The sequence below is a fragment of the Podarcis tiliguerta genome (assembly GCF_965153285.1).
Source record: "Podarcis tiliguerta genome assembly, chromosome: 3".
Taxonomy (NCBI): domain Eukaryota; kingdom Metazoa; phylum Chordata; class Lepidosauria; order Squamata; family Lacertidae; genus Podarcis; species Podarcis tiliguerta.
In genome coordinates this window covers 45082310-45109585 of record NC_139536.1, presented here as the reverse complement: position 1 = coordinate 45109585, position 27276 = coordinate 45082310, and the positions used below count along the sequence as shown (strand labels likewise).

The 27276-nt window shown below is 37.9% G+C and overlaps 1 protein-coding gene across 8 annotated transcripts in view; it reads right to left on the bottom strand.

The window, feature by feature from the left end:
- The window catches only part of ARID4B (AT-rich interaction domain 4B), an 81896-nt gene continuing 54620 nt past the window's right edge, over positions 1-27276 (bottom strand). For 6 of the 8 annotated variants that reach the window (XM_083433881.1, XM_083433882.1, XM_083433879.1 and 3 more), the window contains exons 15-24: positions 26367-26616; positions 23315-23472; positions 16379-16627; positions 11596-11680; positions 10160-10352; positions 5812-7005; positions 4316-4423; positions 3603-3818; positions 2975-3121; positions 1-1766 (exon numbers count right to left, since the gene is read on the bottom strand). In XM_083433881.1, coding sequence (XP_083290007.1) covers positions 1636-1766; positions 2975-3121; positions 3603-3818; positions 4316-4423; positions 5812-7005; positions 10160-10352; positions 11596-11680; positions 16379-16627; positions 23315-23472; positions 26367-26616 — 2731 coding nt within the window. In that variant the 3' untranslated portion in view covers positions 1-1635. The remainder of the gene's footprint in view (positions 1767-2974; positions 3122-3602; positions 3819-4315; positions 4424-5811; positions 7006-10159; positions 10353-11595; positions 11681-16378; positions 16628-23314; positions 23473-26366; positions 26617-27276) is intronic. The other 2 variants (XM_083433885.1, XM_083433884.1) reach the window with 1 other exon arrangement.

Here is a 27276-nt window from a genome sequence, read left to right as displayed (position 1 = left end):
TTCACAAACTATGGCATTTTATTTCGGAGGCCTTTGCTTACATTTATACAATATATTACATAATTCCATTGTCTGCAGAACCTAATATATATTTTATAGCTTTTCTTTATATGTCTTTCCTTCAATGTTTGTCAACAATTTTTTACAGTCCTGTACATATCTGAATAGCTTGAAACCATTTTCAATAAAATCAGTTACCTTTTAAGCACACACTACTAAGACTGAAAATGCTTTTCTTAGAAAAGTCGAATGTAAAGATTCTGACACTCTAGCATCTACAAACAGAAGGTTTGAAATTCTTACATGTTGTATTGCCAGAAAAAGAAATAAAACAAAAAAAGAAAAACATGCCAGCCCCCATAAGCCCAGCCAAAAAAAGTACACAGAACTACAATTAAAACAGTAAAACAATCTGTACAATAAAGTACTGTGTATTAACAGTGCCAGGTATTAAATAGCTTGAATGAACACTCCGCAATATACAAATGTCTTACAAAGTTGTGTAATTAAATACAAGTGCCAACCGAGAGAGGGCTTGGGATCCATACAACATAAAGTCAATAGAAGTGAAAACAGTTGAGTTGATTTGGGGTTTTGTACAAGGCAATTAAAAAAAAAAGTATCTACCACTCAGTTAGCTATTTATATTATAAACAACTATCCCTTCTGTGGCAATGTTCTTCTCGACACCCATGTATAATATTAACACAGTTTACTCCTTCTTGAAGACCTCTCAGTTGTAGCTCATAATAAAATAAGCATTACAAATGAAATATTTGTTGCTTTAACTGAAAAGAAACTTTTACAAGAAAACACAAAAATATAAGTGTTATAATTCATTATGAATAAATATACACTTTAAACTGGCTAAATACAATCTTTATACATTAAGATTTAATACAGTTTGTTAGCCATTTTCTTCTTTTTTTTCACAATGTATTTTTATCAAAATTAAAAAAAATACTGATTCATAGAAAAATGGCAAAGTACAGTAGTTTCATTCCAATTCCTGGGTTATTTAAAAACCCACAGTAACCTATTTAGCCTAATTCAAACCTGTAAACATTAGTCAGCCTTTTAAACAGAATCCTTATATTTGGTTATCAGGTCTGATGAGAAACATCCTATTGATGGCAGGTTTGGAATTAAATTACATGTGCTTGACTTGTACAGTTATAGCCACCGTAAGGTGACTTAGTTAAAAAACAATTGTCTTGTAAAAATGAAAATAGGTTCATTTTTCCTAAATAATGGAAAAATATCAAATGCTCCAGCTTTAACAAAATACCAGGGAATAGGTGAACAGTAAGCCACTTTTAACACATTAATTAGGCCTACCCAACAACTGTATGCTTACCGTATCCATTCTACTGGCAGTGAACAGCCTTCATTTGCCACAGTGGAAGGCCTTCAACTCACCACACAATTCCCAGACAAGTTGGAAACAATTATTGCTTGAGGAAAAGCAGTTTGTTGTACTTTTTCTTCAAAAAAAGTGCACTTAAGTGCAAAGTTAGCTTGTCAAGAAAAAATTTAAATACAAAATAGTGCTTGTCTGAATTTTGTGCCACTGTGCAGTATAAAAAGTGGCCCTCAGCAGCCATTAAGTGCAAAGTGCTTAGGCAAGTCTTGCTGTCACCTGCACTCAACTGACATTCCATTCTGTGATGAACTCGACATGGGTGGATCTGCTAAACTTAACATAACTGCTGCTGTAATGGAACTGGAAGAAGGCGAGGAAGAGGATGACGACGTGGTAGCAGCACCTGTAATGTAGAGCAAAAAATTAAATACTCCCTGAAGAGAATAGTTACAGAAATCAAGTAACATTTAGGGCATATATTGGCATTTTGTAACTACCTCCTGAGTGCTTTTATAGTTGTGGTCGTCTCTTCAGTGATACGTGTTGCTTTATTAAGCAATCTTAAGGGCATTTACAGCACAATCATTTAAAAGTTTATACTGAAGTAAGTCCCCTGGATTTCAGTGGGGCTTAGTCACAGGTAAGTGGGTAAGACTGTAGCTTCACTTCACTTTGGTGCACACAGATTGACACAATTTAAGAAGGTATACTTCATTTTAATGGATTCACTTCTGTTACCAAGTTCATTTTTGCATTGAAAAAGAGCTCTATGAAGCCCAGTCTTGCAACAGAAGCCCAACCAGGATTACCAATTTGCCCATCTTGTATTTTGGAAGGATTTTGCCTTTGATCTTAAGTGAAATAGTAAATGTCACTGAAATGAAAGGAACTTGCTTCCATGTTGGTGCACTTAGGTTTGGGGTATTTGTCTGAAACATAGTAGTTTTACTTGCTTCAGAGTTAATTTTCCAAATGAGTTTAAGACTGCTGGGTGAGGAAGATCCCATGTTCCAATTACTGCATTATCTCCCAGTTTAGACATTACATTTGAAGGAGGACGAGCAGCAAGGGAAAGGAAAATATGATCTAAAGATCCACTTCCCATCACACACTATACATAGGCTCACACTGTTGCTTTGTAATAAGTCCTTTTTGTGCATCATCATTATATAGATCAGTTTGCCAGTTCCTCCTCCTGGCCTAATAAACAGTACAAACAGGTAGCATTTGTGGACTGAGCGGTTGCAATGAGATAATCCTAACTCTCTCACAAACGTGTTTGCTTCCTTGTGATTATTTTAATGTACACTGGATGGGAAAGAGGTCTACATGGAGCAATTCCTGCACTCTTCCTTTACAATGCCTGCCCATAGAGAAGGGATGAGCATGAGCTTTATTAATGCCCCCCCCCCCCTTTAACTTTGCTCAAGTACAGAATCAAAGAGGCAGCCACTGAAAAATAATGTGAGAAGCAAGGGACAGCATTCAGGCTCAGATTAGGATAAGATTGAAACGGTCCCTTAATACTCACAAAATAATACCTAATATTTTAAGAGACACCCAAGAGTCAAATTCTAACTTCGTCAACATGTTCAAGACCTAATTACTTACTTTCCCGCTCTTTTTTCTTCAAACGTTTTCTTCTTCTGTCAATGGAAGCTACTTCAGATTTTAAAGACAAGTAATGTTTCCTGATTTCTTGTAACTTTTCTTGTAGGATTGCTATGCGCTCTGTGCTGCTCATATTTTCTAGCTCAGCTGCAGAGAAAGCAACATTCATTAGCTCAATGCAAAATCTTAATTCTTCCACCTTATGAAAAATAACACAAAATGAGGGATAGACCAAAACTGAAGGAGTTGCAACAAATTTATACAAATTCTAGATTTAATTAAATAAAAGTCGGGCAGTGTTAAGAAATAAATGATTCTTTATAGAAAACTGGGAAGACTGGATGAGTCTACTTATCAAGGTTATTCTTGTATCAGTAGCTACTGCCACTAGGAATCAAATAATCACCACCCACAAAAACCAGCCAACCAACCACCTATGTATATTTATTTTGCCCCAAGATTTCAAGGCAAAGAGTCTGCTTCATTAGATGCAACATGAAAGTTTATGCTATAAAAAATCTCTTAAGTCTTTAAAATACTACAAACGTCTTTGCCTTTGTTGCAAAACAGGCTAACATGGGTCACCTTGGGGTTGTTGCAGGCACAGCAACAAGAAATCCATACTTACACATCTGAAAACTCCATTTGTAAAGTTTTGGCAAGCGATTGTTCTGTTCCTTGAGATCAGAATCCTTCTCTCCATTTTTGCCACACTTTCCTGGAGACTGTGTTCTTGCTGGAGATTTGGTATTCTGAGACTTCATTGCTGCAGGAACTGATTTTGCTGGCTGAGATTTGATGATACTTTCTCCAGCAGAAAGTTCTTCACTATCACTGCTGTTTGCTGAAGAAACACATAACAAATACAGGTTTATCATATTCCTAAACATCTCAGCACCCCTTTGAATGTTTGTTTCCAATTATAAGACGCCTCTCTTACTGCGGGGTAAAACTAATCTTGACGCAGACAATCTGGCTGCAATCTTCCAATAAAAACAGAATGGCAGTTTAAAACAGGTAACTGGAAGAGAAAATGTAACACTTGTTTCCATAGAAGTGAGTGAAATCTGGCCCTGGTGCCAGAGGGCAAGGAAATCCACAATTTGATATGCGTTAGGTAGCCCTTATCACTTATGAGAACTCATTCTTGGGGGGGGGGGGGGAAGGTACAGATATTTTTTTTTGTATGTACAGATTCTATAACTTCTTCTTTCCAACAACAATGCAAAATGCATTCAGTCCTGAGAAACATGAATGATATTAAGGTTTGAGCCAAAAGCAGGCCCAAAACTGTTGTGAAGACGTTTTCTAAAGATTGAAGCTGAAGCTTGCTATACTTACGTTTGCTTTTCTTTTTGTTGTTCACCACAGATGCTTTGTGACTTCTTTTTTGCTTTTTTGAGGAACCACCTCCCTGGACATCTTTGAGCCTTTTTTGGCCAGGACAAGCTTTAGTAAAATAATAGCAAGAACAAGATATTACACAATGTATTTTACACACCAGAGACACCAATGTTTACTTTTTAAACGATGAAGTGGAATTAACTTAAAATATCTGCTTCCTGCTTCAATGCAAATTCTCTAAAGTAAGTAGGCCTAGACCAAAGAAGAGACATACCCATGTGGGGAAAAACCGCACGCACAACCTGAGCTTTGCTTGCTGCTTTTGTCTCAGCAGTTGCTACTGAAGAGGCAAACCACTGTTCAGTTTAGAAAGCATCTTGCCTCTAAGGCAGTGGAAACTAATGTGGCAAAAGCAGGATGTGAAGTTGCAGCTGTGTGTGTGGTCCGTTCCTGCATAGCCATATCCCTTTTTTGGGTCCCAGCCATAGAAAATATGAATGGTAGATACTCTGATTTATTCAAAGCAAGGATTTTGTTGGATGATTCCTTAAAACTGAGAAAAGGAAAAACAAGACATATGTTATTAAAATAAACTTTCAAGCAAAAGTCTGTTCGATTTAATAGAATGATAAAGTAATGGCCACTCTTAGTTTAGAAATCCCTTTAGAAGATGTGAAAAAATATGCAAAACTCCTGTAATAAAATGCCTACCATACTATGGATGGAATTTAATAGAATAGGAACACTTAATCATGCTTGTACATTTTTGAAAGATTTGGTTATTTTCAACTGTCTAGTAATCTAAGTCTGAGACAATTTTATCCTCGTTTCTAAAGACAGTAATCTACATTTCACAGGACATGTAAAACTACTATGCTGAACAACAGATAACATGAACAGAGCAGAAATGGAAGAATGCTGTAGAGCAAACCAGGATTGGTTGGCAGTGACAAGTGGATAAAGAAGATCAAATGTGCAGTCTGATGTCCTCTTCAGTCAGCTGCACCATTCTTTAGCAAAATATATAAATATTGTACTGTAGTTAATACTGTACTGAAATTCAAAACAATTTTGTTAGATCCCATGGTCAACTATAATCTACTAGACCATATAATCTATTAAGACTGTAGCCATTCAATTACATTTTCTGGATAACTTTTGAGATAACAAAATATTTTCATTCTCATTTGTGAGATAAACTTGTGCAAAGAATAGTGGCACATTCACATAGTTCAGTATTAATATCAGATTCCTAACATCTCCCATTTTAAATAATAAGATGCATTCTTTCAACTCTAAAATATATGGGGATGAATCTCTACCCAGAAGGGAAGCCTTGGGTCCAACCCACTGATAATTATATTCCATTTTCTGAACAGTACAGTTTTCACAGAGATTTAAGACATCTTGAAGACAGACAGAAACCTTGGAACTCAACACATTAATAACGAATTTGGAAAAGTGATAAAAGCTAAACGGCACAATGTTTATACCTTTCTCAGCGTGTTCTGGTTGATTGCTGCTGCTGGAGCTGACACTGGCATCAAAGCCTGTAGGAGATATATTTCCTTCAGATTGCAGGTCCTGCAGCTCCCCTACAACACTGTCCACCTCAATTGTGCTATCCGTTTCACTCTTGATGCTTCGTACCTCTTCTTGATTTGGTGCCAGTGGTTCAGACACAGACGCGCTGGACTGATGTCTGCTGGATTCTGCTACTGTTACAGACGGGGGCGATTCAGGTGTTGTGGGAGGGGTGTTTAGTACGGAATTACTGCCACTGCTTGGGAATTCAACTTTTTTGTCATTCGTTTCAGCTGGCTTCTCCTCGACAGGTTTCATTTCTGTGCTGAGTGGCAAAGGTCTTTCAGATTTAGAACTGGGAAAAGAAGTCTCTTCTACGAGAGTTTGCAGGTGTTGCTCCGGAGTAGCATCCTCAGAAGACACATGGGGCGGAGAAGCTGCTGCCTCTGTGTCAGAGTCTGAAAAAAGCTCCTTGAGGGTTTTTTTAGGCCACTGCCCCTGAATACTCGACCAGACATCTTTTCGATCTTTAGCTCTGGTATTCTGAAGCCTTTCGTCAGGGTTAGTTAGAAGCTTTACTCTCTTCTCTGCCACTTCAGAGAAACCTGAATAAAAAGCATTTGTCCGTAAGGATTTCCTCTTCTCATCCAAACCATTGTACTTCTTGGTTGGTGTTATTTTTAATTTAGTTTTCCCTTCATCTTCATCTGAGGAGCTGTTGCTACTGTTTTCCAAACTTAACATGTCTTTGCCATTTGATTTTTCATCCTTGATATTAGGTGACCCAGTTTTTACACATTCCTCTGGGACACAGTATCTTCGTTTTCCACGTTTCACTGGGGGCTTTGTTTTATCCACTGCCTCTTTTTTGACGTCTTTCTTCTTCTTGGTGGCTTCGTTCTCTCCCTCATAATCAGTATCATCAGATAGTTCTGCCAATTCTTTTCGTAGTCTTTCTGGAGATTTGGATGCTGGTTTGGATGCTGTGGCATCTGAAAGGGATTTGACCTCTTCTGGAAAGGGCAAGCTGTTCTGCTCTTTTGGACAGAGTTCATTGTTACCTTGGCTCAAAGCCTCATCTTGCGGTTCTTCCTTACCATTATTATAAACACTTGGAGGACTTTGGTCATCATCTTGCTCGCTGTCATCAGAGCTTTCAGAAGCTGGGGGAGGAACCAAGAAAATCAAATGCAAAAACCATCATCCTAACTATATTTCTGGATATATTACAATTATATTGATACAAAAACATTTGTTTTAGGCTTCAAAATCTTTATATCTATTAAAATTAGGCATTCAGTAATCTTAAAAAGCAAATCAAACATGATTTTTAAAAAATGCTAGAGCTATACTGGTGGCAGTTCTTGTTTTGCAATTCTCACAATGCTGGTGGGTAATTATACCAAGGAACTTGTATAGTATTTTGCAACTCTATTAAGTGATTGAGGCCCTGATAAATACATCTTCACTCATAGGAGCATGATGCACATATGGATGCATGCAAAAATCTTCCCAGTTAAGCATACAAATTACATGCTCATCTCTTATAGCACTGATAACCTGATGGAGATAATGGGATGCCTAGGTTTTACTCCTAATATGCAACCACATATAAGTAAGAGTGCTAATCATGTGTTTGGCAATGTGCATGAAATACATGGGGTTTCCTCTCATGTGGCATTCTTTTGAGAGAGAGTGGGTTATGGGTTTGTTTTTGCTCTTGTCTTTATTGTGCATTCTGTTTTTTTATATCTTGTATTTTTATGTTGTGAACTGCCCCGAGATCTATGGATGAAGGGCAGTACAGTGGTACCTCGGGTTACAGATGCTTCGGGTTGTGCGTTTTCAGGTTACGGACGCGCTGAAACCCTGAAGTACCGGAATGGGTTATTTCCGGGTTTCGGCGCTCGCTGAAACAGGCCCATGCAGATCTTGTCTGAGGACTCAGGGCAGGAGTCTTGTTAGAATAAAGTTATAAACTCAAACATGCTAAGTACAGCCAGCCCCTGGCAGGCCCGCCACCCCCCACCCAGCTGGCTTAGCCCTCTGAGGTCCTGGGCAAGTGTACCCAGCTGTTCCATGCTCTGTGTGGGCCTGGGCTAAAATACCTTACCAGTCCTCAATCCAGTTGTGTAACATCAGCCTCTGTTTATTTTTTTAAAAAATCATTTAAGTGGACACTGGAAGCTGTAACAGAGTTGGAATATTGGTCCATCTGGCTAAGTATTGTCTAAACTGATTTACACACGTCTCCAAGTTTACAGGCAGGGGTCTCTTCCTCAGCCCTAACTGAAGATGCTGAAGATTGAACCCAGGTACTCCTGCACACAAAACTTGTGTTTTACCAATGAATGAGAACACTTCAATGGGTTGTTGTTGGTTTTTTTTGCAAAAAGTAATATTATTCCTGCTTCTCCACAAGTTTTTGCATCAAAAACCATACTTTTTATGTTTATTAATGCAAACTGGACCTTTAGATACAATTAATAAAAACCTTTACGCAAACACCACAAAAATAAATATTCTTTTCTCAAACAATCTAAGATAACTTGTAACTTGCAATACAAATGATGAAACAGACTCAAAGGAAAGTGCACGAGACGAAAAGGAAATGAGGATGGTTTCAAAAGGCTTTATCAGAGAAATGGCTTTAAAAAGGAAATGCAATATTCTTTGGAGGATAAAAGTGAATCAATCCCACATGTTCTAAGACTATAGAATTAGAAAGGAAAGGAGAACGAAGACTCCCTAAAGGAGCAACATAAAGAGTATGGTTCCATTGTGAGAAATGACAGATTGATACCATATTGTATGGGACCAGGTCCAACATTCAAACAACTGAGCAATCAATTGCATGAGCCCAAGGGGACTTTATATTTATCTTCTTGATCAGCAGCTTGTTGATCAAGATGGCTTTTAAAACTTCGAAGATTTTCATGGAGAGCGGCTGTTCAGAAAAATCAGCCAATAATTCCATTCAGCAAACACAAGCCTTTGGGCTCAGCTAAAGTAGTTCGTTGGATTCTGACCCAAGACTAGAAGCCACAAGTTTGTTTAAGGAGGAATGGAACTACTAGGATGTGGGTGAAATGAAATAAAAAGTTAAAATGTGAGTTGCTATATCTAGTAACAGACAGAAAAGCAAAAATGTGTTGATGTCCATAAAAAAGGAAAATGTTAGGACAAACTAGGAACAGATGAATGTAGATGGTAGGAAACTAAAGAACAAAAAAGAAGAGGGGGCAACTCACTCACACAAAGACATGATTACTTACTCCGGCCTGCTATAGTTTTCCTGTTTCTTAATGAGCCTAGATTCTTATCCATACTTTGTACTAAGTAAACGAATGATCATGCTTAAGCTAGTCACCAGTACTATTGATTTCAAAATACATGAATGTGCTTCCCTCTTTCTTCTTTATCAGCTCTTATCTTTGCCTTCTGTTCTCTCCTTGGGTGAGATCCAACATTATGTTAACACAAGATGTTTGAGAGTTGACATTGTCATGTGAGTCGCAACACACAAGCTTATGTGTCACAGAGACTAATAATAATCATAGCAGTGGCGCTAGGTGTTGCACTACATCTTACACACAATACTAATTGAATTTGGCTTTTGTGCTAAGCTAAGAACAATACTTCCATGATGGAGAAATAATTTCTAGATCCCTATATTTAAACAGATTACATCAGTAGAGATAATTTCCTCAAGTATTGTAATTCTAAACATTCATGCTAATGTGGTAGGAGTAAACATATCAGTATTGCCTTGATCACTGCAGCAAAATAAGCAACATTTGCTCCATTTTACCTTTGGGTTCAACCCATGAAATGTAAAGAAATAAAACAGAAAATTTAGAGAAAAGTATTTGCTCCAAGAAATAAAGACTGAATCTCCACTGCAGATAATCCTTATACAAAAGGTTACTTCATTGCACAATGCATGCAGCATATGCACACAGCACAAAAAAGTTACAAACTAATTCCAAAAACTTAATAAGAAATAGCTATTTTCTGCTCAATTTTCCATTTAGTGTTGGATTGTTTGTTAGCATCAACCTCACAAATGTGTCCACAGAATTTACTAGTCCACCAATGGAAAAATTAAATAATTGTTAACACGTATTCTCAAACACATGTGTTTGCATAAATGTTACCCTTGACACTGATACATATCACTACCTGAAAACATTTAGAGATGAGTGCATGTGTTAGTTATTAATGGCAGTTTGACAAGGCTCACCAAGGCTTTCTTGTCTCCCTGTCTGAACAGTACTAGAAAAATGTTTGCACAATAAACTGTAACGTGTCTATTACCTTGCAGTCCATTAAGGATAGAAATAATCTCTGAAGATTTATTTGGAGCAGTTTCAGAAGTTTTGGCTTCAGCGCAGTCTGATTTGGATGCCATCTCAGGTGATATACTGGCATGAAAAGGTGGTTTTGATGAGCGTCGCAATTTAAACGTTTTAGGAGAATATTTTTCATCTTTCTCTTTGTCTGCTTTATTCTAGTGTATAAGAAAAATATATTCAGTTAATTAAGCCATACTATTTATCTTAAGAGTTTTGAGCATAAAACTCTGGAAAGGTATCACACATGCTATGGAGAAGGAAGCCTAAAGGAGCAGATATTAAGCTTTCTACAAGAGTTCCATAAGTGGAATTTTATCTTTTTTAGATAATGAATTTCTGCCAACAAACAAACAAGAAAAATACAAATCCCAAATATGTGCATAGACACATATACACACTTTCCAGTGAAATTGGTGAGGGTGTACCTTCTGAAATTTTGGAAACCGTTCTGCTGCTGCACAGAAGCTTTTCACGTCCCTCCTCATAAATGAACCTGGTGTTGAACCTCCAGAATGCTAAGAATGTGAGGGTTGCATCCAATGGTGTCACTCAGCTGACTAAAGCTTCCATCAGTGGAATGGAGAGGGAAGCGTTCTTTGGCACCCCCCCCCTACAGACCCTCTAAATCTGTTCCAGAGGTTTGGGGATCCTTCAGAGCAGATTTAGAGAAAGGGGTCCTGCAGTGTAAAAGGGAAATAACCAAAAATGGCTTTCCTCCTTGTTCCACTGATTGAACCGTTTGTCTACGGAATGACATCATTGGATACAAGCCTGCCAAGACAGAGCATTATTAGGACCCATGCTGAGTCCTGCTCACTCTCTGGGTGATGGTCTAACAAGGTGATTGATTCTAGGTCCCGTCGAGGGATATCTCAAAACAGTAAGTGAAGAGCTTCATTATATGTATGACACTGGAGATAGTCTCAGTGTAGTCCTAAATGGAATCTGGGGGTTTGCATTATTAAATTGCACTTTTTCTATCATGGATTTCTCATATTTGCTAGGAAAAAAGCTCTATGATATTGGAAATTGTGAATGTTCCATACTGGATAAAAGGCAGTATATAAATCTATACAACAAACAAACAAACCAACAAACAGTTATCTAACTAAGCAACACTGGGCCAATAAAAAAACACCACACTGCCTACTGTTGTGTTTTGATGAATAAGTTGCCAAACACATAATATGGGTCTGATATAGGATGACTGGCTTTGTCCTTCACAGTCAACAGTATTATGTTAACTCAGATACATAATGACAAGTAAATATGAAACAACATTCTTGTGGCACTGAATTTCCCTCCAACTAGAACAGCTGCTATCATAAATGAGTATGTAGTCTTTTCTCTTCCACTTATTCATATGAATATATTCAGCAGTAGTCCAAAGTCAACTACCTTTATTTTCTTCCGATGCTTTATTTTTGGCACATTTTTGTCAGCTGGTCTCACTATCTTGTCTGCTTTGATCCATTCATCATATCTACAAGGAAATAAAATACATAATGTTACATTTTCGGAGTTATTCAAAGCATGGTCTTCAGCAGGGGTAGCCAATATGGTGCTTCCAGATCTTGTTGGACACGAACTCCCATCAATCCCAGCCAACATGGCAGATGGTCAGAGATGATGGGAATCGGAGTCCAATAGGAACTGGAGGGTCCAGATTAGTTTCCCCAAGTCTACAGGAACAACAAGTAGAAATACATGTTTTCCACTAGAAATGATATTACATGAATAGCAACAGCAACAATAACCTAACATTTACAGAGTACCTGAAAAACATAGGAGGGCAATCTTCAACTTCCTGGCATTAATATGCTTTTTTCTCTAGAACTCCAAGGTCTATCAGAGCCAGAAACAAAATAATGGTTGACGGCCTGATGCAACTGATAGCTCAGGTGGGATAAATACCTACTTCACTTCATAAGTCTTTCACTGGGATAACTGGCAAATGCATGTACAAATCTATATATGAGTTACTACAGGTTAAGGGTTCCAAACAAACCCTAGAACTGTCCAGCAGAGCTGCAATACTCATTTTGCAGTTGAGGAATCCTTGAGGCTTAGAGATTAGCCAGCCAAAGCAGATTTTTTTTTAATAAAAACAACTACAACAACAACCCTGAAGTTAAACAATTCTGAGCCAGAAATCAGAGATCTGCCAAGACCCTGGTGCACCTTTTACCTGCCTTACTTTGAAGTATTGAGTTTCACATATATTCTTACTGAAAACCTTGTAATAACTTTTTAAGGCAGGGCAATTATTATTATCTCCATAGTGCAGCTGGGGGGCTGAAACAAAGGACTTGTTCCCACATACTGCTATGGTTTAAAGATACATGGATGAGTCGAAATAAGCCTGAGCAAAGCACAGAGCTCACATTCTCTCTCTCCCACATTGCCAAGAGGAGGGCTTCTACTAAATTTATTTTGTTTCAAAGAACCTCCTGACTTAAAATGAAAAGTGGTTAGTTGTTAATGAATCTGGCTTGTTCAGCAGCTAACCACTATAAGGCAGGATTCCTGCTTTGCACACAACACTAACTAACTGGTGAGATTCTTTGTAACTGAACAAAACCAGTAGAAGCCTTCCTATGTGAGTGGAGGGAGAGCATGTAAGTCTTTGGGATTGTTGAGGCTCATTCATACAGCACTAAACCATAGTGTTATGTGTGATGAACCCAAAGAGAGTGAGTAGCTTGCTTTAAGACAATCCAATGAGTTCATAGCTGGTACAAAATCAATACTTTAGAGTTCCAGAGCTCAAGCTAAGTTCTAAGCCACTATACTATACTAAATCTCTTTGTATTCTAGTTCAGTTTCCTGGGACACAGAAGTACCCCCATTATTTAAACATGGAATATGGAAAGCTGACAATTCAAGCTAAAGACCACTGAGCAGATTTACATGACGGAGCAAGTTCTTGAGAGTAAGAATAACAACATTACTAGTAGTTTAATAATATCAGGAGTTTATCTTCATGAACTGAACCATTTACAGGTTTTATTCTGAAGGCCAGAATAAGAATTATTATTATTAACATCCAAAAATATTGGTTAAAAAATCCTTTAAGATAATAACTTTTTAAGCACATAAGAAGAGCCCTGCTGGATCAGAACAAAGTCCCATCTAGTCCAGTATTCTGTTCTCACAGTAGTAGGCCAAAGCACACGGGAAGCCTGCAGGCAGGACATGAGAGCAACAGCACTCTCTGCAGTTGTACTTCCTAGGAATGGGTGTTCAGAGGCATACCAACACCATTACTGGAGGCAGCACGTACTTGGTTATCTTCAGTAATCATTCTGAAATAACTCAGAAACTTTTCATGGCAATTAAATGTAGCTTATGCTTTGATTAACTCTTACAAAATGAAAAATAAAATATTCAAAGGAAGAAGAACCATAAATACATTATTTTAACTTACTGACAGCATATCATACACAATTCTGGCAGTCATATTCATCCAACTCAGGAGACAGAATGAAAGTGGCTTAACATTTAAAATTCAGCAGAAAGAGTATGAATGAGTCGCCACCTTGTTAGCACTAGCACTGTTGAACACATAGTTAACAGCTGTTTCAAGCTGAAGGCCACAGTTCCCTACCTCAAAGAAGTGTCTAAACAGAAATTGTATGAGTCAGGCTATGAATCAATGTTATTTTCTTCCACAAAAGAAGACTGCAGGGTCTACATTTGATTGACAGAACTGAAACTCCTAGCTGTCTCTTTCCTTCCAACAACTCCAATCACCAAATAACAAACCTTCACCTATTGCTGGCACCTCCTAAAAATAACTATCTACTCACCTAAGCATTCTTAGTCTCTTAATGCACAAATGCATGTAGACCCTCCACCCATTCTCTCAGGTCCTGTAGCAATTTAATTCGGATTATGCAAAACTGACAATTCCTTGATTTGCTTAAAATCACATGGGATCCCTAGCCTAAATCATCTGTGTAAATATTGATGTACAGTAAACATATGTAGTCTGTCCAAGGGTTATAGAATTACAAACCAACAGTGAAGGGTCTACAATTATGATGTGAGGCATGCATGATATATTATTAGTTGAAAGACAGATGTGAAAGGCATCTCTATCTGCTATTGCTTTTTTTGAGTTGGAGCGTGGAGGGAGGATACAGAGAACCACAAAGGTGCGTTTTTATTATTAAATTGCTTTGAAGAACAAGAAGCCGCAAAAGCAATGAAAAAACAACTTATTAGGCGCACACACCCTAAATATAACCACCAAAGATCTCTCTCTCTCTCTCTCTCTCTCACACACACACACACACACTTTTGCATGCCTAGATTTCAGGACAAAAAGTTCTACTCTGTTTTCTACTGAGGCTGAAAAGTCCAATCTACAGACTTAGGGTTTGCATTTCTTGTAGGGAATTAGCAAGAGCCTCAGGGCACGACCTCTAGGGGAAATTTAAACTAGTGTCAAGTGGCTTTATGTTGATGGTCTACTGATGGTCTAAGGGTCACACGCAAAGTTAAATATACATAATAGAAACCCTTCAGTAACTAAACAATCACATGAATTAAGAGGATTCTCTAGCCCTTATAAGTATTATCTCAATCTTTCCCTCAAAAGCTAGAGTTTCAAACTGGAATACATTCAACAGGAATCACCCAAGCCACAATTAAGACTTTATAGTCAACCGCTCACAAATCTATCATTTCTACATACTAACACCAATATCATTTCAAAGCTTAACTATAGCTGCTCTTGGATCTCTTATAAATAAAAATAGTCTAAAGCCTATAAATAAAAGTTCTCTTTCACAATAAAGCAAGTAAAGCCTGAGCTCAAATTTCAACTTCTTTCTAATGCTAGGGAAAAATAAAGTGTTGATTGAGTAATCTAAAATATACATCCTTTTCAAAGGAAATGAAATACAAAAAAATCAAAGGCTTTGTACACGTTCATTACATCAGTTTGCAGGTCATATGTTGTGTATTCACTATTTACACTTGAACATAGAAGGCAAAACTCTTATTATTTTGCAATACATGCTCAACTTGGTTTGAAGACACATGTGAGCAAGTCAACAGTTAAGGGAACTAAATACTGCAAGAAAAAGAAAAACAAAATCCTACAATTCAAAATCTTTACTAGCAGTCTCTTATTTGTCTGATAAGCAATGACTTCATTGAACACAGCTCCATTATGAAAATAGAGAAGGTAGCATGACAAGAGTTTCCAACTATGACTCATGATGGCTGACTTTGCCAACATCAGAGAAGTCTAATATGGCCTCTCTCCAACCTTCCGAGACAAAGATAACTATAAAAGCAATGCAGATCCAAATGGCAAGCAAAGATGATAAGAAGGTCTACATGAGTATTAAATGAGAAATATGGGGCCTGTTACAAAAGCCCTTGCAAAACGCATATCCATAAAACAAACTTTTGAAAGAGCCTGAGGATGCAGCAATTTGAGAACTGCATGGAGTAGAAAATTCAATTAATGGCATAAAAGACGTCAAGAACATTTTGGGCAAAAATTAAACCCACCATTTCCCCAAAGCACTAAATTACAGCAGCAAGCCATAATAAGAGGAAGATGCTCAGACATAAAATCAGTGACACAAGTAACTATGGCAAGATGAAAGTTCTTTAGAAGTGTATGGTAACAAGAAACCAGGTCTGGCCAAGTGAAAGTCAGCTATTTACTGTCCACAAAGATGCACATAAGACTCCTAGGTGCTCGGAGAAGCTGGTCATCTGGTTTAAGTGCTGAAAATGAACGATAGATTCTTGCATGCATGCAATCATCCAGATAGAAATCCAGTTATTGCAAATGAAACCTCACCTCTACTTCATGGTAAAATGTATGCTTTGCTTTTTCATGCTAGACTTTGAGAAATGTGTAGAGATCTAGCTGTGTGTTGCCCAATACTATATGATGAGCAGAGCCATACGCTATTTCTCTGTTATGTACTACTTAAAATAATGCTGAGAAAGGAGTCCGAACAAGATTATTCTTCTTGATCTATATGCTATTCAGTTGCTGTGGTTATATCCTATAATATAAATAATTTTATACAGTACAATGATCTCCAAAGAGCAGAAATATTGAAAAAAATTCAATATTCAGTGTGTTTTAAAACACACAAGTGTATTTTAGAAGTATTTTAAAGGAAGTAATCACTAGCTAAATCTCAATTACCTCACATTCCATCCGCAGTAGTGCACCAAGTAAAGGACTTCTCCACCTTCAATATCAGAATCTTTAATACTAGCTTCATACATTTTTTGATTTTTCCCTCGTCCATACCGCACTTGGACTTTCATGCCTGGTGGATAACACTCAAATTCTTCTTCTTCCTCATTGTTGTCATTGTTGTCATCTTCCTCTTCTTCCTCCTCCTCTTCTGCTTCTTCTTCATCTTCTTCTTCCTCCTTAATGGTGCCATTGCTTGAAAGGTTTAAAAAATGTCAGTTAATAAAAAGATTGGAAAAAATGTTCTGTGCCAAATGGCGTATATTGATTAATACTGCGGATGCATAGAGGGTGAAGAACAGCAGGCTCCATATATATATGTAAATATATATGAAATCCCTTAAAAGATGAGAATTTTTAATTTATATTGTCAACTGACAAGAATATAGACAAGAATTTAGCAATCAGAATAGTGACAGAAAGAAGCTTAAAAACTTACAGAAGATTTTAAAAAGATGACTTGTTTTAATGAAAAAAACGTTTACCACCATCTATGAAGATTAAAGATGCAGTCATAAGCCAAGATGCTACTGAAACTGTCTATCCCTAGCTGAGACCTCTTCCCCCCGCATCTTGGGCCCATATTTCTCTGTCTCTCCCTATAGAATGTATTTGAATTTTTCACTTTGTGCTTCATACATAACTAGTTTTCAGAACATAGAATCCTAGAGTTGTAGAGTTGGAAGGGACCACAAAGGTCATCTAATCCAACCCCTTGCAATGCAGAAATCTTTTGCCCAATGTGGGGCTTGAACCCACGACCCATGCTCTACCAACTGAGTATACACTGAGGTCTTTTTTTTTTTGTTTTGGAACATAACATTAATTGGCAAAGGACTGCTTTAAAAGCACAGGTATGCTTTCATTGCTAAGGCCTCAATTCAAAAAATTGTGCAATTAATTTCGCACACTGAAAGCAGTAGCAACCCAAGCCTCATGGTTAAAACTCTTTTAACATTGGGATGAATTTCAAAATGAGCTTGTGTAGAAGAAGGCAGGTGTGTATCTATTTAAAATCTCAATGGGCACACCCACACCCTTGGGCACATATAAAACAGCTCTTTGGATCCTGGTCATGACACAGAAAGTAGTGGTCTAAGTTTTCAAAATTAAAAACTCGACCCAATATTTATGAATTTTAAATAACAGATATTTTTTTCAGGTCCTCTCCCTAGAAGTCATGGGCAGGAAGTATGGCACATTTCCCGCTGAATTTAATCATGACTTTTGAAGAGGCAAGCATCCAAAATTGGCGGCTATTTTTCACAAGCCTTGACAAAAATCCAAAGAGGGAGAAGTTGGATGAGAGAGAACCACATGTGCAGCTGAAGCTCTCCCTAGCTGCTTCTGCCGTAGCAGTTTCTGCTGCTGAAGAACCAAGCCTTTGTTGAGTATAAAAAGCAGTTTTTCTCATACCCAGCGGCAAGTGCTGTGACCAGAACAGATAGTTTAAGTTATGCATGTTTTCTCTCCTATGTTACACACATTCATTCTAATTTGTCTCCAATAATATACTGGATTTGGCAATGTGCTTACTTCATTACGCTTAATAAGTAAGCACTTCTTGGAGAAAATTCAAAACCATAGTAAAATGTTTTTGAACAAGTTACAGCAAGAGAAAGAGGCTTTGCAAGAAATTTATAATCTAAACTTTAATTTTTAGTATTTCATATAGAAAAAGCCCTTTCTCATCTAAATGAATGTAATATGGTTTCCTCTCCCAGTGTTCCAAGGATACAAATTTCATTGTAATTCAGATGCTTTTCCCACATAAAAAGGGATCAATCTCCAAGAAAGAACAAGCTAAACCTTAATTTGCCAATGTGTCTTCAATGGGAATATCAATGAAACAACTGTAGAGATTTTGAGCTCAACAAGCATGTTCTCCCCCATTTCAATTGTTTGTCATACAACAGTCTCCCCCCCCCCCCCGCCCCATGCAGCATATTCAGCCACACCTTTTCAAAGAATTGGAAGGGACCCTGAGGAATGATCATCTCAAAATGTATTGATTTTGTTTTGCAGCACAAGGGGTAGGAGCATAAAGCCATTCTGTAATTTAAAAAGCTAACAAAAAAGCACTATTGGGTGTGCGGGGTTAGTAACTGAATTTCAGTTTCTCATCTAAAAGGGATCTAGGAACACTTGCATAGATTTCAGCATTTCTCTCTCATCTGTCCCCTGCTTTCCAACATCAATTTTAAAACATCAGTGCTTTCAATTCTTTTAAAAAACACAAATCTATTAAATATTAGGCAGCACACTAAAGAATAAGTTCCTGTTAAACAGAAAATTCTATTTTTTTAAATATTATGTGCATTTTTCAAATTAAGTTATTATGAAATCTTAATTATATAAATCAGGAAAAGGCAAAACACAGCCATTGGCACCCTTTAGTTCTCACTCTTTTGCTTTTAAAGTGAGTATCTAACCTTCAATGCAGCAAAAAATAAAAATAAAAAATAAAAAATTTAAAAGCTTGAAAAAATTATGGAAGCGTGAAAATCTCAGCAAATTAAATAATCCTCAAATCCTCAGAGCAAATTATAACATCTTCTGGAACCAAATACCAGGATGCATAAGAAAGTTAAAGCGGAGATCATTTATATATATATATATATATATATATGTTTAAAAGGGGTGAAGAGTGATTTGCAATCACAGATGGAAGATACAAAGATGCAACCAATGTCAAGAATATTCACGTCAGGGAACAGCAGAACTGTCAAGAATACATGCCTCCAAGTTTTTCAATAGATTTTTTTAAAATAGATCTGTACTATGAAGACCACAGCATTCTATTCCCAGATTGAAAATCTTGCCATACAGAAAAGAAGCAAAGCACTGAATACCATGAAGCAGAAGTCTTGAGGTAAAATGTTGCCAGGATGCCTTCAAGAAACCTTACTTTACGTATCTGCATACAGACAGAAGCTAGATTTCTTGTATTCCAGACATTGGTAAACCTAATATAAAAAGCATTTGCATAGCAGATGATGATGTCTATACGCTTTTAAATAGGATTTTTAAAACTCCAGTAAAGTGAAGATTTTGGCTAAATGGTAGTGTTGTAAAGCAGACAACTGAAAGGTCAGTTCATTAGAACGATGGATCCCAAAGTACATCAATAAGATAACACAGTAAGATGATGATGCAAGCAGTTCCCATATGTAAGCTGCCTCAAGCAGTTCAAGTAAAAACTGTCCCAAAGAACAGGAGCTTCAACCTTCAGAAAAGCAAAGTGAAAGAAACCAGCCAGCGACAACAGAAAACTGCAACTACGTTAAAAGGTTTATAGGGAACAGACACACTTGATAATCATCAAAGTAAATACTGTTAAAAGGCGAGCCTGAATATTAGTTAGTGTATAAAGGATTTACTATCACAATGTAGTAATCGTTCTGATCATATTTGAAAGAGGAAAAATATTAATTGTCTCTGGAGTCTGCTTAGGGTAAATCCCTCTTCCAAATTTCAAACTACTCTGTTACTTCTACATTAGTGGCCATTTTGCATAGTATACATCATTTACTCCGATAATTGCTCTCTTGAGAAACATCTTTTGAAAATCTCCAGAAACGCAATCTAAGGAACCGAACACTTCACTCCTATATAATCAATAATGCAATTCAACTGAAATAAGTATATCAAGCAGCACTTTGATATGCCTAACTAACTTGAATCCCTCCCCCCCAAATCATTGTGAGCATAGCACAGTATCCTGTGAAGTTTCCTCATTTCAAACCAAGTACACTCAACAACAGTATCTGGTAGAAATCAATGAGGCTCGATCAGCGTAAGTCATTTTCTATTGCCCCTTACGATACTCATCTTATTGGTCCTATAAATGTGATTGTACAAAATGATTAACCAATGATGTCATCTGTGTGAACGGCACAGGCTTCGACTTGCACAATGGGATTTCCATTTCCCCTCTTTACCCATTCAGTACACTCCATGCCTCCAAAATCTTCTCTAACATTTAGGGAGTGGGGGGGGGGAGGCTGCAGAGGGGGGGTGGGAGGAAGGGCAAGTCCCATCATGGAAGATGAAGTCCATTTTGCTCTTTGCATTTTTAGGAAAAGCAGCTGGTTCTTCCTGCCTAAGTGCAGAACCTAACGTTTGTCCCTACTGCAATACATTTTGTTAGTTTGGGCCCAGTTCCCCAATCTGTTAATCTCATCTTGAATCCCGATTCTGTTACTCAGCAGCATTGGCTATCCCTCCCAGTTTGGTGTTACCTGCAGATTTATGAGCACCTTAATCCAAATTACAATAGGCCCAGGACAGAACCTTGAGGCACCCCACTTGTCACTTTTTTCCAGGATGACGAGTAACTGTTATCACAGTTTCACAGGCTAACCAAATAGCATTCGGAAGTTTTCTGCACTTTAAAATGTATTCCATGAAAAGGAAGAGAGAGGCAATGTCTGCACAGCTACACAAGTTCTGTCAGTCTTTTGGACTATCCTTAAAAGGTGGTAGTGGGGACAGATTGTGGCAATTTTGACTTTGCAACAATTAACTAATTTCCTGATGGAAGCACACCATAGCTAATCTCAAAGACTATGTAAGAAGCATAGCTATACTGCTTAATTTATTAATTATCATTATCATTACACATTCCATAGATTTCAATCACTGATTCACGAAGTCGTATCTATCATTAGCTTTATCAGATTGCCACCCCGCCCCCCGTAACTTGTAAATCTGTGTCCAAGCATTACTATATCATGAGTCACAGAAGCAAAACACAAATATAGCAAAGCATAAGAAATCTGTTCTGTAGAAAAAATATGACGCCCATCACTATTGCAACTCACAATTGTAATTGTCCCAGACCAAACACTAATAAACTTATAGCCTAAAGAACCAGGGCTTGAGGAATCAGAGCTTTCAAAATGTTAGAATTTATATATTTGTGACTAGAATACAAGAGGCAAAATGTGCAAAACACAAGTACTGGATACATGATCTACACATTATTTTAAACCCATTTGTAACAACCACATAAATTAATGTATGTTCTGGGAAGAGCAAAGACAACAGAACAACTTGTACAAAAGCCTCCTTTTGTATCCCAATATGCTAAAATGCTCTTCATTTCAATGAAATCCAAACAGCCGTGGTTCTCTTTACTACCTTATCCCACAATAGCTATTTTATTTCAATGAAGCTATTTAGCTAAAAGTTGCTAACCTCAGGATTAGTGGGGGTTTTTAAAAACAAAACAAACTATACTTCCATAAGGTTTTGATGAAAGTAGAACCACACAAAAGACTCATGTCTGATCTATGCATTTTAACAGTATGGTCATTACAGGCCGCAGATACAATCTTTGTATGTAGTTGTTCCCGAGATTATTCAATGACATGTGTAACTTGCAAGAAATCAGATAACAGTGTTTGAAGATATGAAAGAGTGTACAAAGCTGAGGGTTGTCTTGATAAGTATTTTTATATGTGGGACTAAACAGCCCACTGCAATCCTGACTGAAAGCCACCACAGAATTGAGGCAATGCAATGGCTAGCATGCTCCTGAACAAAAAAAGTGGCTAACAGCATAAGACTGCCTATTCTAAGGCAAATCACTAGTGAAACGAAATTGCTAAAGAGGTCTCCCTCCTCTGAGGGGGAAGGGTAAGGGGAGGTGTTAAAGGTGAGATTATAGGTTAATATTTTTATAAGCTAGAAATAGAAAGTAAGAGAATGAGAGGAAAACTGTTGTAGGAGGAAGAAATTAATGCGAAAGGATTAAGGAGGAAGGGCTGAAAGAAACAGCAGTTGGCTGGGTATGTGTGAATAAGGTACAAGTTGAGTGTGAAAGGAAAATGGGAGAAGATCAGTAACTGTGGTAAGATGAGACAGTAAAAATACTTTAGAGGCATGTGGGAGTGTGAAGGGGGAAATATAAAAGAAAAAACCTTCTCCACTTAAAGAGCCTCTGAAGAAGCAAACTCTGCCAAAAATAGGGAGGCTGAGTCACAATACCTACAGAGCAAATGTCTCTACTTAACCTGAGGAAAACTGAGCTATGGAACTCCTTGCCACGAGGAAAATGCTGTGACAAAGATGTCAGCAATTTCCAAAGATGGATTCGATATCAGTAGAAAATGATGTCAGCAACTGTCAGCTGATTATGCCAAACTGTTCCACCTGTCACCATTTTGTGACATTTTGTGACTGGCTCTGCCACTGCACCATTTTGTGACTTGTGGGCCTCAAGAAATTTAAATGAGCCTTGTGGGCGGAAAGTTTGAGAACCCCTACTGTAACTTTTTTTTTGCCCACAATTTATTGTTTAGCTTTCCCCACACCTTTTTCTTTTAAATTCTCCTACACAATTCTTCCAGCTTTCAATCCTACTCCACGCATATCTTTCAGTATTGAAGTCCATGATTACCAGTGTGAAGAGTGCTGCTGCAACCCGGCCCTGACTGCAGGCCTATCATGGGTATCTGGATGACCGTGAGAACAGAATGCTGGACCAGAGAGGCCTATGGCTGCTTCCCCATCACTCTTAATTATCTTTTTATCAGAAGACAGCAGATGGCTTCTCTTACACAACCTCTATAGTATTCAGAATAATGAAGCAATTTAACTGGACATCTCCGACAAAAAGAAGCACCAAAATAAGATGGTATTCATTGAGCTTTTTGACATAAAGGCTGCTTTCCTAAACAAGTTGACAAAAGTAAGTCTCAATGAATTCAGTAAGACTTACTCTGAGGTAAATGAGGCTGGGATTACAGCCTAAGTTATCTAGTTCCTCTTAAATTCTAGTTCCTCTTTGATCTTTTAGAGATCAAAGGCAACTCAGATTTGAAGCCCAGTATTGCTCCCCTCATACATAGGTTTTAGCTGAAAAGAAAATATTCTTACTTTTTCTCCCTCTCTTCCGTTTCAAGACTGGTATTCTGATTTTCCAAGTCCTTACTCTTCTCATCCTCTTTATGTTCCACATTGGCTTCATCTGTTTTCAGTATTCTTAATTCCTTTTCCTGGTCAGTGTGTGATTCCTGAAAACCTTTTTTGCTTCCCTAGGAGAAATAAAAACATTGATATAGCTCACAATTGGGAAAAAAAACTGTTAGTTTTCAATTAGGAAGAATCTGCACCAGCCATTTTCTCTGTTGGTATCTATACTGGATTTGAATTGATTTTATGTATGTGCTAATGTTGTTTTAAACTCTCTGTCTCTCTCTCTCTCTGTGTGTGTGTGTGTGTGTAAACTTTTAAAAATTGTTTTTATTTATGCAATTGTTTAACTGTTTTTATATATATTGCTGTTTTATATATGACTTATTATATTGTAAATCACTTTCATGAAATAATAACACATCTCTAAGGAAGTACTGCTGCAATTCACATTGGATCATGAATGTTGTCCCTTGATCTATGTCCAGGCTGCTGAAACAGAACCATTGGTTTTACCTGTGAAGGGTATTTTTTAGTGAAAGGATGTTCTAAAGTAGAATGAGAGCTCTCTCAAGCACTTGCAAGCACCACTGCAGCTAAATTAGAGATTTATCCTCTCAGCTGGCCCCCAAGCTGAGAGTGCAGGCCCCCATTCTGCACTCAACACACTAGTAAGAAAACATACCAACAACATGTAGCAACAGCAACATACATTGAGCAGTTCCCTGCTCCAACACACAAGGCAATCCAGATACATATTCAATCAGATAAGAAAAAACCAAATAGTGAATGGTAGGGTAAGGCTATAATAACATCTTTTCACTCAAAGAAAAGTACTATTCATGTGTCCAAGTTACCCAAAATAAGGTGGGTCTTGGTTGCCTATATCCCTGGAAACACATGGTGAAGCGTGTGTCTCTCAAAAGTGCCCCTGCAGAGATGTAAGCATCAATATGGCAATCTCTTGTAAAGGAACGAGGGCTCACCCAGGCCGGAGCATAGCACAGAGCATTTAAAGGTAACGCTGCAGTCTCATGTATGCACTAAGGTAAAAGGTAAAGAACCCCGGACAGTTAAGTCCAGTCAAAGGCAACTATGGGGTTGAGACGCTCATCTTGCTATCAGGCCAAGGGAGCTGGCATTTGTCCACAGACAGCTTTCTGAGTATGTGGCCAGCATGACTAAATAGCTTCTGATGCAACAGAACACTGTGACTGAAACCAGAGCGCACGGAAACACCGTTTACCTTCCTGCCGCAGAAGTACCTATATATCTACTTGCACTAGTGTGCTTTTGAACTGCTAGGTTGGCAGGAGCTGGGACTGAGCAACGGGAGCTCACCCCATCGTGGGGATTCAAACCGCTGACTTCTGATTGGCAAGCCCAAGAGGCTCAATGGTTTAGACCACAGCGCAACCTGCGTTATGTATGCACTATTGGTATGACCGCAATACTCCATGACTTAGGGCACCTCTTTCTTTTGATATGTTTGCATATCTGAAAAGTGAGTAATACAGATAATGCCACCTCAAATCCCCAAAAAATCCTCTTCAGAGGAAGTTTTCAGAGGGTTCTAAGCTGCACCCATTCTTTACACAGAGGTTCCTTATCACAATCAATCTGAAAAGAGTGGAAACTGAACCAGACATCTTTGGGTGGCCCATCTTACGCATGAGTGCTTTAGCAGTATCAGTCCTCTCAGCCATGGTATCCATGCCAACAGAGACAGAACCAGGTTTTGTGCCCGTGACAGTAAAGGTCAATGCCATCCAGGAGCACAGTGTTTATGAGCTGATTTATACGCTGCCTTAAGGGCTTTAGCCTTCAACTGCTTTATCTTGCCCATAGTAAATGGGTGATCGAATGGGTGATCAGCAAAAATATTAAATTTTAAAAAGCTACAGAGCTGCTGGAGGAGAACTGTGAAAAAATGTCGGAGTTCCGGAGGGGAGGAAATATCCCCTCCATTGACCAAAAACAAAATTCGGACACTGGGGGTGGAGGGTAGTTCACTTTAAACCAGGGACAAGCAACAGGGGAGGTGGTGAAGGGAAAATACAGAGCAGAAAGTGGTAAGGCAAATAAGAAACCCAAAAACTCACACACAATCAAGCACTGTACATCAAGACAAAAATTCACGGGACTCCCTAAGAGAGAAACAGCATCAACGCAACCTTCCCCCAAATAAGCACAGAAGCACGAACAACAAATGATAAGCAACAATGTCATAAAGATAAGCTCCGAAAACTGTAGACAAAACACAACTCTGAGCAAAGCTGAATGGAGAATGTGAGATACAACCTCACAACGTGAAAGCAGTAAAAACTGCTGGGAGCTGAAGAGCAGAAACCTCTAATTTAGCTGTGCTAGAGGGAGCTCTCATCCCACCTTACAACATCTCTGCTCAACGGAAAAAGGAACATAAATATTGTAGGAAACACTGTTCACCCGTAACTTTCCAGATATTTTTGACCAGGAGAACATCAGAAACATGGAGCTCTGATTTTCCACATGGTGCAAATTATAGCTACAAGGAATTTGTAAGGTCATGTGAATGTACGGAACTTTCAAACTGTGTTATCAGTTTCATAGCTTGAGACTTCCTAGCTTAACGGAGCTTAGCAAAAGGAGGCGCAAAGGGGCTGGGTGTGAGGACAAAAGTCTGGTTCGGATCTTGGGACACAATCTCCAAATGTGGTCTAGATATAGCAGACACAACAGTGTTTGATTTCTGCCTAAACAGAGTTTTTAGGGCCTTCTTTAGAACTCTGCAAGACACACACAAAGGTATTTCTTCTGTCAAAGTGAATCTGGACTGCAACAGTTCTTATCAGCTCTGAAAATGACATTAATACTTTGAGAAATGTAGCAAAACTAGCAAACAGTATATTAATGCTAGAATAAAACACTTTGCTTTATAGGCACAATATCCACTCAAATGATATTTCAGCTTACTTTAACAGAACACAAAGATATATTTTACAAAATCTACAAAAAATAATGGAACAGCTCTTACCAAGGAGGACGTATCATTTTCTTTTCTTTCACTCTCATTCTCAGCTTGTGTGTCTTGTTGTTTCCTCATTACTTCATCGTCTCTTTCTTCAGATTCCACCTTTATTTCTTTTATATTTTGCTCAGTTTCTTCATGCTTCTTCATATCTTTTTCAAGGTCCTTACAGGGCTGGCTCACTATTTTCTCTGGTAATGCCATTTTAAATTCAACATTAGCTGATGTACAGTACTCTTCAAAGCCATAGAGGTATCTAAAAGATGACAGTAACATAATGATTAGTTCACCATAGTTTGGTTTATGAGACAACTACACTTTTAAGGATGTAAATTAATTTGCTAAATAATGGTTTAAGATTGCTTTGTTTTTTAAAAGAAACCAACAACATGGTACCAGCTCAAAATTGTGTTGTTGTTGTTGTTTTAACTGTCCCCAAATGTCAACTTGTTTTTGAAAGAAATACCTGAAAAAAAGTTATGTTGAGTCTGGTTAGTCTAGCAACATGGAAGCTCAGGAATAAAATTTAATAACTTTCCAAACAAATTTGAAAGAGGACTTACAGTTAGCTGCCAGAACAGCAGACCTGATTTGGGTAGTTACTATTACACATAGCATGATACAGCCAAAATAGATAAAGACACCTTAATTAGAACTGTATCCTCCTATTTGGGAGTAAGCCCTGTTGATGTGACTTATTTCTGAATGAATACACACGAGTACAGTATTAGGATTGCACTGTGAGAGTACTGGGTTCTTTGCTCTGTGGATGTTTCTGGAAATGCAGGAAGGATATGATTTTTGCAAATCACGCCTTTCTCCTGAAGCCCCTTATACCACCTCCCATGCTGTTCCATGGATCGTCTAACCCTTTAGAGCAAGGGTTGCAGACAGAAGGGGGAATCGGTGAAAACTA